At 44.4% G+C, this 15,359-nt stretch overlaps 2 protein-coding genes across 2 annotated transcripts; both read right to left on the bottom strand.

The window, feature by feature from the left end:
* Positions 1–396: 396 nt before the first annotated feature.
* Positions 397–2,702, bottom strand: LOC136950108 (peptidyl-prolyl cis-trans isomerase A-like). Its single transcript, XM_067244210.1, has 6 exons — positions 2,464–2,702; positions 2,166–2,196; positions 2,002–2,090; positions 1,809–1,905; positions 1,155–1,230; positions 397–826 (listed from the first exon to the last, which is right to left on the bottom strand). Exons 1-6 carry the CDS (start codon positions 2,611–2,613, stop codon positions 691–693), a joined length of 579 nt encoding a protein of 192 aa, XP_067100311.1. The 5' UTR covers positions 2,614–2,702; the 3' UTR covers positions 397–690.
* A 753-nt stretch (positions 2,703–3,455) lies between these two features.
* Positions 3,456–15,355, bottom strand: LOC136950137 (integrin beta-3-like). Its single transcript, XM_067244258.1, has 15 exons — positions 15,260–15,355; positions 14,574–14,659; positions 14,292–14,496; positions 13,947–14,199; positions 12,774–12,936; positions 12,356–12,517; positions 12,064–12,159; positions 11,732–11,821; positions 11,269–11,403; positions 9,725–10,166; positions 7,135–7,357; positions 6,844–6,944; positions 6,537–6,656; positions 4,883–5,049; positions 3,456–4,174 (listed from the first exon to the last, which is right to left on the bottom strand). The coding sequence occupies exons 1-15, from the start codon at positions 15,333–15,335 to the stop codon at positions 4,103–4,105; spliced, it is 2,391 nt and encodes a 796-aa protein (XP_067100359.1). The 5' UTR covers positions 15,336–15,355; the 3' UTR covers positions 3,456–4,102.
* Between the last annotated feature and the right edge of the window lie 4 nt (positions 15,356–15,359).

The following is a 15,359-nucleotide window of genomic DNA, read 5'->3' as shown; positions in this document are numbered from 1 at the left end:
TCTCTGGTTTTAACAAGTAACAAAATAATATTTGTCCAGACAGTCCATTTGAGCAATTAAATCAGATCTTACTGTGCTGAACATTGCAGCCAAAATAAATGGTTCCTTTCTTAACAAGATTTTTTGTCACATCAAAGTGCCAACTAAAACAGTAAGGGGTAACACAAAACTCACCAAGGCCGATTTATCTCAACAGGACAAATGTTGATCTTCTGATCTAAATGTTTGATTTCAGACTTATCCTTTTTGAGTAGCAATAAGTTCTAGTTATTCGGCAGTTCCAATCATCCTACCTTACCTATCACCTCTGTTCTTACCACTGTGGAAATTGCAAGGTCGTAATATTTATTTTATCCAGCAATGACTGTTTATTGTTACAAAAGAATTCTGGATGCGTTTCATGTTGCATAATCATGAATGTATAATTTTATTATAGAATCACATTTTATTCATACAGTTTTGAGACTTTCACATTTGATCCTGATTCGTAACCAGTGAAGTGCTTGTTATAAAACGACAAGACAAGTTCAATCACAATTTTCTGTTTCCAAAAGTCCCAACATCCCTGAGTGATACACTGTCACTATCAGGGGCAACCATCAGTCAATGGCAGCCTTTAAACAGATCCACTGTAGGACAGCCTGTTTCACATTGAAAATCACAAAGACCACTTCACTGACTACTGAATGTCTACTTGAGCTCTCCACAATCTGTGATGGTGATCTTTTTGGAGGTGCGCCCAGACCGAGACCCAAAAGACTCCACTTTCTTGACCACGTCCAGTCCCTCCTTGACACTGCCAAAGACAACATGTCTGCCATCCAGCCTAAGGAGAAGAAGGTTTCATTGTCATGGCCCCAGACTGAAAACTACAATGGTTTGCCTCAGGAGCGTTTGTAGGATTCAAAGAAAGGGAGGGCTTAGCCCCAACGGGAGTGGCATGTTTGCAAGCGTAGCTTGCAGCAATTTGTGTGATTTTGCTCTGTAGTTTTGCTTGCATTCACTATATGATAAACACGAGAAAAAAAAAAAATATATAAATATTTTTTTTTTTTTACAGACGATAATGCCAAATTATTTAGGGGGGCTGAAGCCCCCCTAAAATAGGCCTAACAACGCCCCTGGTTTGCCCTGAATCATTTCTCAGTACTTACCATTCGGTCGCAGCGGTGCAAATGAAGAACTGGGATCCATTGGTGTTTGGTCCAGCATTGGCCATTGACAGGATTCCTAGAAAACAAATGTGGCTACATCAGTTGAAATGATTTTGATTGTGGCACGTACAGATAGTCAGACTCAATAAAGGGTACAGATGGCTGAGCGGTTAGGGAATCGGGCTATTAATCAGAAGGTTGCCGGTTTGATTCCCGGCCGTGCAAGGCATTTCACCCTACTTGCCTCGGGGAGAATGTCCCTGTACTTCCTGTAAGTCGCTCTGGATAATAGTTTCTGCTAAATGACTAAATGTAAACCATAAAGGTAATGGACATCCAAATGGCTGAGGAGAGATATGTAAAATGGGCTTTCAGTTTAAAAAGGGAAGAGATCAGTAGTGAAACAATAAGTAACACCTCATTTATATTACATTGATCTTTCTTCAAATTATGAAGAAAACCACTGTCTATTTGAAAAATAATAATGGCAAATGCATTTTCCAATGTACATTGTCTGATCAGATACATTATCTTCCTTAACCACATTAAATTCATTCTGTCGACACAATTGAGGGCAATGCTACCACCTAGCGGTACAAAGGGGAACATTTTGGATGGTTGCAAGTGCAACAAGTTTCAACAGAAATTAATTACCAGATCCAGTATGCTTCAGTTTGAAGTTCTCATCGGGAAACTTCCATCCATAGATGGATTTCCCACCAGTTCCGTTATGGTTAGTGAAGTCTCCCCCCTGAGAGAAAAATATGTACAAAGACCACAAGTGGGGTAAGGCTTGAGAATGTCAAAGGGAATACATGCAGATTCATGTGGTTATAAAGTAGTGTACCTGGCACATGAACTGAGGGATCACTCTATGGAACACGGATCCCTTGAAACCAAAGCCATGTTCTCCTGTGCACAGCGCTCGGAAGTTTTCTACGGATAACACCAAGTTTTAGAGACGGCTAATGTAAAATGAAGAGTAGAAAATGGAAAAGTGATTATCCTTACCTGCTGTTTTAGGCACAACATCCGCATTCAGCTAGAAAGACGAACGAGTTTAGAATGTGGTCGCATTGGTCTGGTCAACAGTAGTCAACACACACAAACTTTAGTTAAAATGTAGTGCAGTTTTCCTGCATGAAACACCAACAAGGCTTGTACTTCGGTTAGTTAGCTAGTACGTTCTGTAATAGGGTAATAGCGTCGAGCTCTCTTTTCCAATTAGTTTCTCCACAGTGCTAAAACAAAGGGCAACAACTTAACATATGGCTTGATGCATGGTGGCTTTACATAGCCCTGAACTCACCTCGAAGGTTACTCTTCCCAGTGGCTGATTATCTGCAGCAATGTCAAAGTAGACTGTCGGGTTGCTATTAGCAGCCGTAGGCCCACTCGAACACATGCGAGCGGCAGTAAATGCCAAAGAACAAAATTTTATCCGATTTGATAAAAGCATGTTTGCTCTCCAGATGTACACAAAATGATCTTAGCCCGGGGTAAACGGACACTTTTCTTACATATGCTTGCTCCAGCAGGAAGGACTTCACAACTACTCGGAAGAATTCTCCATGCAATTTCCGTTTATGCGGATTTGCTTTCAAAATAAGAGCATGGAACGAAATGTGCCAGAACTTGTGAATTATATATATATTTCAAATCGCTTTGTGGTGAATAGTTGTGGCTGAGCCCTCTCATGAATATTTACTTTTAGGTTTTGTAAAAAACTTAGATTGACATTAACATGGCCAATATTAATAATAGATCGTCTTCTTCTTTGGGTTCTGGTTGATGGCTCGCATTCAACTGTAAGGTACTTATGCCTATACCGCCTCTTACCGTGCTGGAGAATGAGACGACGATTACATTATGACTTAGCTATTTGATTCTCATTTACACCCAACTCTACAAACACTATTATCGTATTACGGCCTCAGACCTTTGCACAATTGCTGTTCTTGTCTTACTGTTAGTTTTGCAATTCTTGCCCTTATTGTTACCGCAGTTTTTTCTGCTAGTGTAAATACGTTTTTTTTTTCAAAAATGTTCCCCACGGTTTTTCATTTATTTGTTAATGCATAGGTAGCTGTTGCTTGCCATGTCCTAATAATTTGTATTTAGAATGACCTTATGTTATAGGCTGTGCACTAGATCAATAATTCACTTGATTTCAACTGGAGTACCAACAGCAGGCCAGGAGGGAGAGCCCTCATTTCAGGCTCTTCCACTGAAGACGGAGAGAGACGAGGAACGGCCCGCTACAGGGAGATTGGAAGAAATGTGACAGACGCAAATATCTGTATCTTTATGTACTTCCTACATTTTATTAGATGATGTTGTCATGATAAATGCACGACATGAGGTATGTTGACAGTTCTGAAATAAATGAAGTTAACATTATTGAACTTTTTGACACATAAAGCACATAAAGCAGGCTATTACTGCATATATTGTATATTTCCCTCAACTGATGAATAAAGTCATGTTAAGTGTCAGACTTTAAATTGAAAACTGAAAGCCACTTTATGCGTGAATTGAAAATCTCAAAAGATATCTGTCTATTGCTTTGTGATGTAACGTTAATCTGACAGTTGTTATCATACCAACATTCTAAAAAACAGGAAGTCACAATGATTAGAAAAAGCTGTTGTTGTGTATGGTGGGGTGAAGTGAAATGCTTTTTTCTCTAAATTACCTCCTGTTCAATGATATACAAATTTCATTGTGATAGAACTTACTGTAACATTTCATTGGTACCTAATAAAATACGTCTTTGGGATCATTTATACATATTTACAACTGCAAAAAAATAGTACATCTTTGTCTTGCGACAGTAGAACCCTGCACAGAGTAGAATAATTCCCAGGAGAAATGGAACAGTCCGATGGAGAAATGGAACAGTCCAATGGAGGCCTGCCAGCAACAATCAACTTCAGGATGCAGCTGAATCAGTCCTTGTTGCCTCTGTACGTTATGTTTGTAAAGGTAGAAGTGGCTCCTTTGTACAGAGGGTTATGTCCCTATTTCAAAAGAGAAAAATAATAGTCAGTGTCTTGATGTCAAATGTTGTATAATACAATGCATGTGTGCAACAGGCATATTTGTCTCACAAATACACATGGAAGTGATTCCCTCCTGTCAGAATGCCTGTTCAAGTATTCTGCAGTGTTGAGCATTCCTTAACACCATCAGTGAAACCCCGTCCCCTTTCGACTTCGTGGTGATCTCAGTCTAGGTTATCATAAACTGAGCACCTTTAAGTAAGTGGGATCATGGGAGTTTTGGCAACCTACAGGTAGGATTAGAGGCTCCAGATGTGGGTGAGGCTGCTTGTCTGCGAATAAAAGTGTGTGTGTCTGTGTGTCAGTACGCATGTCTGTGTGGTGTGTTTGTGTGTGTGTTTGATTGTGCCTGCCTAGCCCACTGCCAGTAAAAGCTAATTAGCATTGGCTAATTTCAGAGCTAATCCACCCCTGGAGAGCAGTGGCTGCCTTTTGTTCTGTTTGGGAGAAACAGCACGCCACAAAAATAATAAAAAGCATCTTGTGTGTGCATACATGGTGTGGAAGAGAGACATTCCCACCAACCTCAACTGCCAATGTTAGACAATAGAGGCTGCTTTGCTAATTGCTATGGCCTTTGCACAACTGTTTCATGCAACAGGACTTTACTAGGTGAGCTAAAGAAACTGTTTACTCAAATACAAATCGCACAGGTTCCCATCTCACCGTGTCCCACTTGGCACGAGCCCTCTCCTCCTCGAACTTGGCAAACTCACGCCGGTCGTGAATGGTGACCAGCAGTTTCCAGATGAGCAGAGCGGCCAGACCCAGGAACAAGATGGCCCCCGCCACAGACATCAACACCACCAGTATGTCCGGACCTTTAGGGCAGTCTGAGGAGGGGAGGGCAATGGAAGGGTGGAAGTACAAAGTAAGGGAGTTTTTTGTGGTTCACAGTGTTAAATTTGGAATCTTGAGGAGGTTCAATAGGTTAACTGTGGCGGACAAAGGTTCTACAAAGTAAAGTCAAGTATAATGGCCTCCTGTTATGATTGTGCTGTACAGTGACAACCATGATGTGTGCTTTGTGCTTCCGTACGTAAGTGAGCTCTTCTGCACATTGACCAGAAGTTATGCTACGTTCAGGGGCAGCAGAAAGGTTGTCCTTTTAACTGCCAACATCAAAGCCCCACTTCCTCTGAACATCCTTCCTCTCCCTCACTCGGACTCAATTAGCATGTTACCTTGCATCACACAAACAACCTTTCTATCCTACCAGAGCATTCCAGTCCCTTCCACTCATCTTCGTGGATCACAGAGTTGATGAAGTTTATAACGAGGTACTTAGTCACGGAACTCGAGTGGCCTAGTTCTATCTGGAGTTGCCAGAAAGTCAACGGATACGTCTTTTAAATTGATAATTTGTTATAGTAGGCCTACTTATTGTATAAACTAGACTAATTTCTCAATTTAAGAAATATGAAGCATGATATAGTGTTCATGAATACATCATTAGCAGGCACGTCATACTTGACATTTGTGTTGATGAGAAAGAATGACATCTAAATAAAGCTCACGTTTGTGTGAACCCAAACCGTTTATTCTATTTCTGATTGGATTCCAGGGTCTGGCGCAGACAGCAGAGCAACATAACCCAATACGAGGCAAAACACAATTATTTTCAGAGGGGCTCGAGAAAAGGGCTTATTTCTATCTCATCTTTCTCTCTCTCTCTCTCTCGCTCCTTCCCTGGTTTCAGAGTGCTTCTCAAAGGATTGTGTAGCGTCAGCGAGTTCCTTGGGAGCCGGGACGATGTTTACGAGTTCCTTTTACAAGGTGGGCCGCTTTTTGTTCAAGGGATGTTGGGTGTACTTCCCTGCTACCTAGTCGCGCCTAAATTACACACGTGGGTCCATTAAAAGCAGGGGCAGGGACAGACTTTCTCTGCGGGCCTGAGCCGGTTAATGACCCTCTCACCGCCCCCACTCTTTCAACATGGCTGCTTAACAAGCACGTGAAGCGGCTACAGGAAGTGGACAGCGCTGATTGGTTGGTGTGTGTAATCAACAAATGACACTGATTCGACACACTGGAAAATCGCCGGGTTAAAAGCTGTGTAATGATGTCAAGATTGTGCGATGATGAAACCGAATTAGTTGTGCAATTATGAAACCGAAGTAGTCCTCTCAGTCACACCTTTCAAGTTCTTCCCTGTGTAATAGGCTACATCATGTTCCTGCCCAATGCACGCTTCATAATAATGACGCCAAATGTTCCATGTTGAAACGGTGTCAACTGTAGGCCTATGTCACTGGTATAATCGCTGGTATAAAATATATGTAGCCTATGTCTGTTTGTGTGTGTATGATACATGTCTTACCAGGCTCTTTGACTACAAACAGGATGGACTTGCCGCTGGCATCCTCATAGTATTGAAAACGTTCCACACAGTCATCCTCATCTTTATAGGTGCAGTTCACAGCATTCTTATCATGGAACTCTGGAGAACAGAGAACCAGGGACAAGTGGGAAAGAGGTAGCATACTGATCAGCAGCTGCAATTAGCATATCGTGCTAAAGTGTAGGCAACTACAGCATGTACACCATGACTAAACAATGGAACAAATCACACGTGCACGCAACACATTTAATGTGAAAAGGTAGATTTTTCGATAGTAACTTCTCACCCAGGTCATCCACTAGCATGATCTCGTCCCTACAGATACGAGCGCAGGTGTTGTCATCAAAAAGCTTCCCTCTCTTAAAGTGCTTACACTCCACACACTCCCTGGAGAGATACAAGCATCGTGATCTTACTCTCTCACACAGTCAACGTGTCTGATTGCTGTCAATGCAATAAGACTTGAATACAGAAACTTTAGGATCGAATTCATTTAGGCCCGAACCAATTGCGGGGCACTAAACAAATGTTTGGTTTGTTCGTTTGTTCGTTGGGCCAGCCCTGTGTCCCCACTCACTTCTTCATGGTGCACGCGTCCGGGCAGGTGGGGCACTTGTCACAGGTGGCTCCGTAAGCCCCGGGCTGAGTGCACTCGCAGGCCCCACACACGCACTGCCCCCGGCCGCTGCACAGCAGCCCCAGGCTGGACATGCAGGTGTCCGTGCGTCGGGAGCAGTTGCAGTTCTCGCCCTGCCAGTCCGGGGCGCACTGGCAGAACCCACAGTCGCAGGTACCGTGTCCTGGCGGAAGGAAGAAGATGGGGGCTGGAGATGTTAACAGGAGAGTGGCTGAGGGGTTAGGGAATCGGGCTAGTAATCTGAAGGTTGCCAGTTCGATTCCTGGCCGTGCAAAATGACGTTGTGTCCTTGGGCAAGGCACTTCACCCTACTAGCCTCAGGGGGAATGTCCCTGTACTTACTGTAAGTCGCTCTGGATAAGAGCGTCTGCCAAATGACTAAATGTAAATGTAAAGACATTGAGACTGTTGCTGAAACCACAACACATACCAAGTTTTTTTTCCACTTTTTTTTTTTTTGCCCCGCCCTGGACAACCTCTGATGAAGGATTACTTACCCTGCTCTTATCTTACTTTATGGAAACATTTCGATGTTGTGACCTTTATATTCCACATACTTTGTATACAATCAGTCTCAATGACTCAGGAATGCAGGGATGTGCAAGTTAGGTTCGCTCTCAGCTTTTATAAAAAATAGGTTCGCGTGCTCCATCGCCTTAAAAACACATGTTGTAAATCTTGTATTACATAAGGAGATTTAAACATTCCACAAAAGAACATGGTCTACTGACTGGTCATTCCCATATTGCAAAAAAAACTTCAAAAAGCATTAATCTTGTCAAAGTCCCTCTGACTTCTAAATATTCTTGGAATCTGAGCACAAATAATCCGGAGCGATCATTTATGTTTCTATACTAGTTAAGAGTTCTGGAACTAATTCTATTGTTTGAAAGAAAAAAATGAGTTATAATGTTTCAGCAGCGTCTGGGAAATTTTTGGCCTGTGGGTGACTCAGTTGGTGTTTGTGTGCACGTGTGTGAGTGTGTGAGTGTGTGAGTGTGTGTTTGTGCACAGTGCCAGTTAGAGGATGACAATGCAGAACCAGCGGTTTTTGTGGGAGTATCACCAAGGCCCAGACTCCCTGATAAACAATGGCACAGGAAGACAATGACACCAGATTGGCTAGGATAAAAAATGCCCCCAAAAACAAACACTAAAAACCACAAGCTCTCTGACCACCACTAATCTGTAATCACCCTGTTCCTTAACTGTTTCTCCAAGACATTGTGGTGTAACAGCAATGCTGCACACACAGATAGATTGATGGTCGTACAGACTGTATGTAGAAACACACACACACATCACACACACATTCACTCACCCAGCTTACTCTTTCTGGCCCCTTCTACCAAATAAGGTTTATTTTTAGCTCCATGACACCATCAGCCCATGACACAACAGAAAGGTATTTTTATGATAATCTTTGGACCCTGGGGAAATACAGCATTATAAGGTTGTGTGTGGGAACAAGACTAGGTTTTAAGTGAGCAGAGCAGAGTCTTGCTCTGATGAAATGGTGCTGGTAATGTGTTGGACATGGAACATCCTGCGACAAGATGAGTGATGACTAGACCAGTAGATGCTCTACTCCCAAATTGCAAGGGTGTAACTACACACATTGAACTTGGGCCAAGTCTACAAATTGGTCTGGATGTGTGGTCAGGGGAGACTCAGGGGGCCTGGATGTTGAGAGTGGGATCCAAGACATTGTTAGTGGAGTGAAGATGTTTTAGAGCACCAATACAGTAAAAGCCATAGAGGCAAAACCAGTGTATGCAACTGCACACACAGGTACACACACAAACACACACGCTCCAATTATGTTTTGTGGCACTACTGCTTGGCCTCATATGGTACGCTCTCAATCCTTGGTTTGCTACTATTTGATGACCTCAGGCATTACACACATATTCCCGACACAGTCCAAGAACAAGAGTCCAGCCACCCAAATGGAATTCCCACTCAATAAGCTGGTATGTTCAATTGTATTCTGTTCTGTTACTCAAGTTTGGCGAGCACTTGCCCTGTCAGCACCTCAGCTTAAACACAAACACACACGTCTAACGCATGGCTTAGCCCACACAACCTCTGCTTGGGCTGCTCAACCTCTAAAGCTCACACATGTGCACACACACAGAGGTATGTTTGTTGTGAATGGAGCCAGTGCCTTGGGCAGAGCAGGGAGTGAGATGTTAGCTGTTATTGTAGGTAATTTTTCCCATATGAGGTCGCTGGTAAGTCACTGAGGTGGAGAGAAGGACTGAAAAAAGGCTCAAGACTTTTCTCTTGAAACTCCCTAGGCATGTGGCGTCTGTGCAAGCTACCATGAAGAAGAACATTATAGGCCTTAGAGTTTTGTCGGTGTGTATACATTTACGTTAATGTCACTGTCTGCTAATGCAGACAATCATTCTCTGAAGAGCTTGTTCAATAGTGCAGTGAGTTTTGTTAGATCCCATTAGGTACAATGCTCTTTGTTCAACACATTTGTGTTGGACTGAGTTCATCGAGAAGGGCGTTCAGTACCTACCTGAACACAGCTCCCCTTTGTAGCGCAGACAGTTGAAGTCATCACACTCGCACAGCTTGCCCCAGACCTTCCCAAAGTCACTGCTGTGACAGACACACTGGCCACACACGCAGTCCCCACGGTCGCTGCAGATCGCCGCTTCTGACCTCCCCCCACTGGAGGAGCTGCACCGGTCCTGCTCGGTCGGGCTGTAGTCTCCCTCCGCGCACTCGCACCTCGGACCCAGTCGCCCCGGGTGACACAGGCAGATGCCACACTCGTAGGTGCCGTTGCCCTGGTTGCAGTCGGGGCTGTCGGGCTGAGCTTGAGCCTGGCACTTGCACTCGCACTCGAAGGTGACAGTGACTGACAGGGAGTCCTTGAAGCCCACCGGTTTGATGACGAAGGTTTTGTGTTTCTCTTTGGGGCAGCCACGGGCGCGGGCCTCCACGCTGAAGGAGACCTGGGGGGGGCGAGGTCAAAGGTCGAAGGTGAAAGATGATAGGTGGAAGACCTCAGGGGGAGATGGAACAGGCACTAGGAGGATGTTGTCCTCCTGGATGCACGCATTACATGTTTTACTGATCATGAGGTGAGAGTGTAGGGTGTGTGTTTGTGGCCATTGTGTGTACTTGTGACAGGGAGACTGGTGTGTGTGTCGGCCGGCGTATGCCTCCGTTGAAGTACGTGTCCTGCGCGTGTGTGACTTGCCAACTCTAGACAGTTAGACACGCATCATGTGTTGGTGGGACTGAGTCAGAGTAACAGGGCAGGGAACAGGAAATAACCTGGTCCTGGGCCCAGACACACACACACACACACACATGCCAGTGAGTTACAGAGACCATCCCATCCTGCCTGTATAGAACATCTCACAAAATGAGTTCTATGAGTTCATTTGCCTTTTTTTCTTGTCGTAAGGAGTTCTGCATACAACAAAGCACCAGTGCAGCCAAAAGCTCCACATGTGTTTGGTCAAAGTAATAGTTAATTTGACGTTGCATCCAAAAACATCTGTCCATAAGTGGGCATTAAAAATGAACATCTGAATATAGCACCATATAAGGACAGAACAAAGAGGAAAGAGGCAATGAGCAACCAACGCTGAAACTACAGCTCAGTGTCACCTCTACACAAAAGGGAGCAGTGAGAAACAAATGAAAAAAAAATAGAAACAGAGAATACAAGAACCAAGCTTTGTTAAGCTCGTTTCACACTTAATAAAGGCGACAGAAAACAAGTACATATTATAGAGAGAGAACATGAGAATGTTGTAGATTTCTTCAACCAAATAACCTACAGCTTGAATTACTGCATATCTAAGTGTTTGGAGACAGCAAGAGAGGGAGCTGAGGAAAGGGGAAGGACAGAAAAATAGATGTAGACAGGACAAAAAAGAAAAAGAAGGAAGTAGAGGAAGAACAGATTAGGGAAGAGGAGAGTTGTCCACAGTCCATGATTCCCATCACATCCCTAGTCTGGGAACCACCACAGTGACCTCTCTGAAAGAAAGAATGGAAAGGTTGAAGAGGAAGGAAGGATGGAGGGAGGGATGGAGGACTGACCGTGTCTCCTATCTTCAGGCCGGAGCAGGAACGCAGGCCTGGGATGACCTCCCCGTTGAGACAGGTGGCGTTAAAGGACAGAGAGAGCTCTTCTGGAACGCCCTGCAGCTCCAGTTCCACTCTAGAACGGATTTTCTGTACCCGTAACAGCAAATGATCGTGATTAGGAGCTGGGACTTGCAGAGATGCAAGAGAGATAAATGTGAAGTGTCCTAAAACAGACATTTAGTAATGAAACAGGGTACTTCAAAAAATATACTTTCATATAATGTACACACTGTAATAGTTAAGGAGTACACTGTAAACAGGCTTAGTTCATGTCCACAGTTAAAAGATTTGTCAGCACAACATGTGTGTGTGTGGGTGTGTGTGACTCACAGGTGTGTAATACAGTAAGTGTTGTGTTCCTAAACAGTACCTAACTAACCAAACAAGCTTAACATTGTCCTTCTCCCTCACTTACAGCATAGGCCTTCAGTATGAGTTGAACCACGTTGCCAGAGTCGTTTGACAGGGTGCCCACTGTGGTGCCGGGAATTAGCTCACTGTAGTTCTATAGAGAGAGAGAGAAAGAGAGAGAGACGGAGAGAGAGAGAGAGAGAGAGAGAGAGAGAGAGAGAGAGACGGAGAGAGAGAGAGAGAGAGAGAGAGAGAGAGAGAGAGAGAGAGAGAGAGAGAGAGAGAGAGTGAGAGATAGGTAATAATAGCAATAAGAGTAATACAAAATGTCAGTTACAGATATTTTTGGTAAAACGGCATGATTTGGTGTATTGGTGTTAGTGTTAAGTTTCTGACTTGGTACAGGGGAACCACTGGACTGGTGACGGCAAAGATGAGATTGATGTTGTTCTCAGACATGGTCTCTGTGATCAGGGCCAGAGACGGGTAATCCTGAGAGATGGAGAGAGATTATTCAGATTCAGACCACTGAACACTGCCACAACATCTTCCTTCACACACTTGCCCTAACTCTACCCTAACCCTACTGGCCAGCTGCCAAACACTACAACACAGACACCCCCCACCACACACACACCATTCACAAACACACTAAAATACAGTAGATGCATCAGGTTTACACGCTGACCATGATGGTGGACATGCTGTACATGTTCTCGGAGTTGAGGTGACACTTCCCATCGTTGGGCTGCACGATGCCAGCTAAGCGTCCGTCCAGCGCCACATGGGTCTTGGCGTCGGAGGTGAAGATCAGCAAGTGGGAGGCACCAGGACGCCAGCCAATCCTCTCCTGTTCATCACACAGTGTGGACCAATGAGAAGCAGCAAACATGATACCAGGACAGCATCTGTCTCTTTTCATCTATTGGTGGGCTTCGGCGTTTTGCTGAACCAGTGTTTTTAAGCACAAATGATTTAATGAATGAGCGCAAACGACTCAAATCAATGTGACTCAAATAGTGTTTTTAAGCACAAATGATTCAATGAATGAGCGCAAACGACTCGAATCAATTATGACTCAAATATGTGTTTGTGTCCATCCTTGCCTTGCAGACGGCGGCCTGTATGATAGCATCAAACCCCCCCTCAGGAGCGTCTCTGTTCCGGGACACGATCTGCTTCTTCACTTCTTCTGTGAAGCGGCCCACCTCCCCTGTCAGCGACAACACGTGCTTGTAGCCAAACTGGGGCAGGCACGTTGTGTTGATCCTGACGAACAAACATCCGTCAGAACAAAACAAACAAACTACAACCAAGCAAACCATCCATTCATGGTTCCGCTGTTATATTCTGATTCATTAAGGAATCGTCGTTGGGCGTCATCGAGCTAGAGTACTTTACAGACAGTCAAGACCTCAGGATATGCAATGTATGACTGGTACCTGCTGACGAAGCTTCATGTATGCTCCCTTGAGCTTTTAACAAGCACTATGACTGTTTTGGCACCCAATCAGGTTTGAGGGTAGACACAGCATTACGGCATCATCCCATGCAGGACGACAACATCCTGCTAACAGAATATGTTACCTGTTACTTGACTTGGTCAAGTTGATCCCTCTATCCAACCCTCTATTACTTTTTTGTGACTGTAAACAACTTACAGACAGACATGGGACCAGCGCAGAAGGAAGAACAACGTCTATGACAGTCAGTGGATGGTGGCCACAACTGAACACTTCATAGAGTATGACCTTTCTATCTACACTTAAATATCTTCACTTAGAAGACACTTTTATCCAAAGCAAAGTACAAATACTGCATTAGTAAGTGCAGCTGATAATCAAGGACTGGAAGTGTACAGTTTTAGAGGGTTAGTGGGTCTGGGATTGAGCCATGATTGCAGTCACGTACATTTGAATCCCATCACTAGTCTCTACGCTAGACTCCCTCCCAATTGATGCACTGTCGTTCCTATTTTGAAATCAAAAGAATCTGGAGGAGCATGAAGAAGACAGCCTGTATGGACACCAGCAGTGGCGGTTCTACACGGGGGCCTACAGGGGCAAGTGCCCCTAGAAACATGTCCTTGCCCCCCCCCCCCCCCCCCCCCCGAGCTGCCTGAATAATAAAATGAAATAAATGGATCAAGTTATTACGATTTTATGCGCTAACGCCAAAAGCAGAATGTGTGTGTCCCTTTGATTAAACACTGGCCCCACCTTGCCCCCCCAAGTAAAATGTGTCTAGAACCGCCACTGGACAGCAGCCCCCTCCCTTACCCGTAGCAGGGGTTCTGCAGGGCCTCCTCAGGGGAGATGTACATGTAGGGCGAGAGGGGCTTGTCCACGAAGGCACCGAAGCCCATGCGCAGGTTACTGGTTGTACGGTTCATAGCATCGGCCAGGGCGCGGCCCAGAGTCCGCAGGCGGAACAAATCGTCATTCATGGAGAAGGACAGGTCCATGAGGTAGTAAAGATCGACGGGGTAGTCCTCCACCTGACGCACTTTCACCGTGAAGCGCTTGGAGTCGTCTGAGGCAAGGGGATGTTAGCATTTTCAAAAACGTATTAGCATTTATCTTAATCTCTGTTGTTGAGATAATCCCAATCTGAGATGACCCCACCTGGTCTGAGGGTAATGTGGAGCCTCTGGGGCTGGATCTGAGTGACGTCCACCGTGGCTCCTGCGGCTTTGTCGCTCAGCGGCCGGTCCTCCTTCACCTGCAGTCTGCTGGTGGGGAACTCCAGGGCCGTGTCGGTGCAGCCGGCTGCCAACAGGTTACGCTTCAGGTCACAGCGTGACACACTGGCCACACCCTGGCCAAACTCCTGAGAGACCGCAGCAGGAAGAGGTGGTTATGATCATCTCTGGGTGGGCAAGTGGAGATTAAAAGGCTAAATCTCACCTCTTGGAAGCACCATGCACAACTTGGACTGACAGCCAGACACTGCTTACATGTGCTGGCTCCCCGAGATGTACAGATGTTCGAACCTGGGACAAGAAACAATTAATTCCATATTTGGAAATAGCCAAGAATCAATTTATAGGTCAGAATCATTTTTTATTTATGATTATTTTGTGACAGAAATTCATAACCCACATGAAAACACAGCTCAGAAGACGCGCATGCACACAAACACACATCCAAACTTTCAATAGTTTAAAATATGTAATTCCTCAAAAGGATCGTGTGCTCTGAAGTCAGAGGGGGATACAAGGAAACTGAATTTCAGCCTAGCTTTGGGAGGGATGAGCAGATCCGACAGGTCTAACTTTGTGGTCCAGTTTGCAACATAGAACGCTCAAATCTACCGCTACAGTACATTTTTGACGAGCGAATTGATGCGCACCAGGCATCTAGCATATTGCAAAAATTATAGTAATACGCAATTAACATTTAATGCAACCTATGCCATTTCATTTAGCAAGCATTTTACATAAACATAAAAACCTGGAGTGTTATCCATGTTGAATTTGATTCGAACCTTTGGAAATAAATGTATAATCATCGTAAAGAGCTTTTGAAATCACCTGATAATAATCTGATTCAATAAGTCTATGATAACCATAAAAAAGCATGAATAGACTTACCAGATACGTCCGTTATTCCAATTAAAACTAAACAGTATAACCAAAGGATATTCCTTTGTATAGTGAGAGTACCCATTTCGGCGTGGGTACCCTTTGAGGT

The sequence above is a fragment of the Osmerus mordax genome, chromosome 10, assembly GCF_038355195.1.
Source record: "Osmerus mordax isolate fOsmMor3 chromosome 10, fOsmMor3.pri, whole genome shotgun sequence".
NCBI classification, from domain to species: domain Eukaryota; kingdom Metazoa; phylum Chordata; class Actinopteri; order Osmeriformes; family Osmeridae; genus Osmerus; species Osmerus mordax.
The sequence above is the reverse complement of the archived record's forward strand: the minus strand, read 5'-3'. Positions and strand labels throughout refer to the sequence as shown.

Bases quoted from the DNA above. Each gene is read 5' to 3' on its own strand.
- LOC136950137 (XM_067244258.1), bottom strand. From the start codon at position 15,335: ATGGGTACTCTCACTATACAAAGGAATATCCTTTGGTTATACTGTTTA. The intron at 12,518-12,773 runs GCAAGGATGGAC...TGTGATGAACAG, and splicing joins TACAGGCCGCCGTCTGCAAG to GAGAGGATTGGCTGGCGTCC. The intron at 12,160-12,355 runs GTCAGCGTGTAA...TCCATCTCTCAG, and splicing joins ACAGCATGTCCACCATCATG to GATTACCCGTCTCTGGCCCT.
- LOC136950108 (XM_067244210.1), bottom strand. From the start codon at position 2,613: ATGCTTTTATCAAATCGGATAAAATTTTGTTCTTTGGCATTTACTGCC. The intron at 2,197-2,463 runs GTGAGTTCAGGG...TCGTCTTTCTAG, and splicing joins TGGGAAGAGTAACCTTCGAG to CTGAATGCGGATGTTGTGCC. The intron at 1,906-2,001 runs GTACACTACTTT...TTTTTCTCTCAG, and splicing joins TCCCTCAGTTCATGTGCCAG to GGGGGAGACTTCACTAACCA.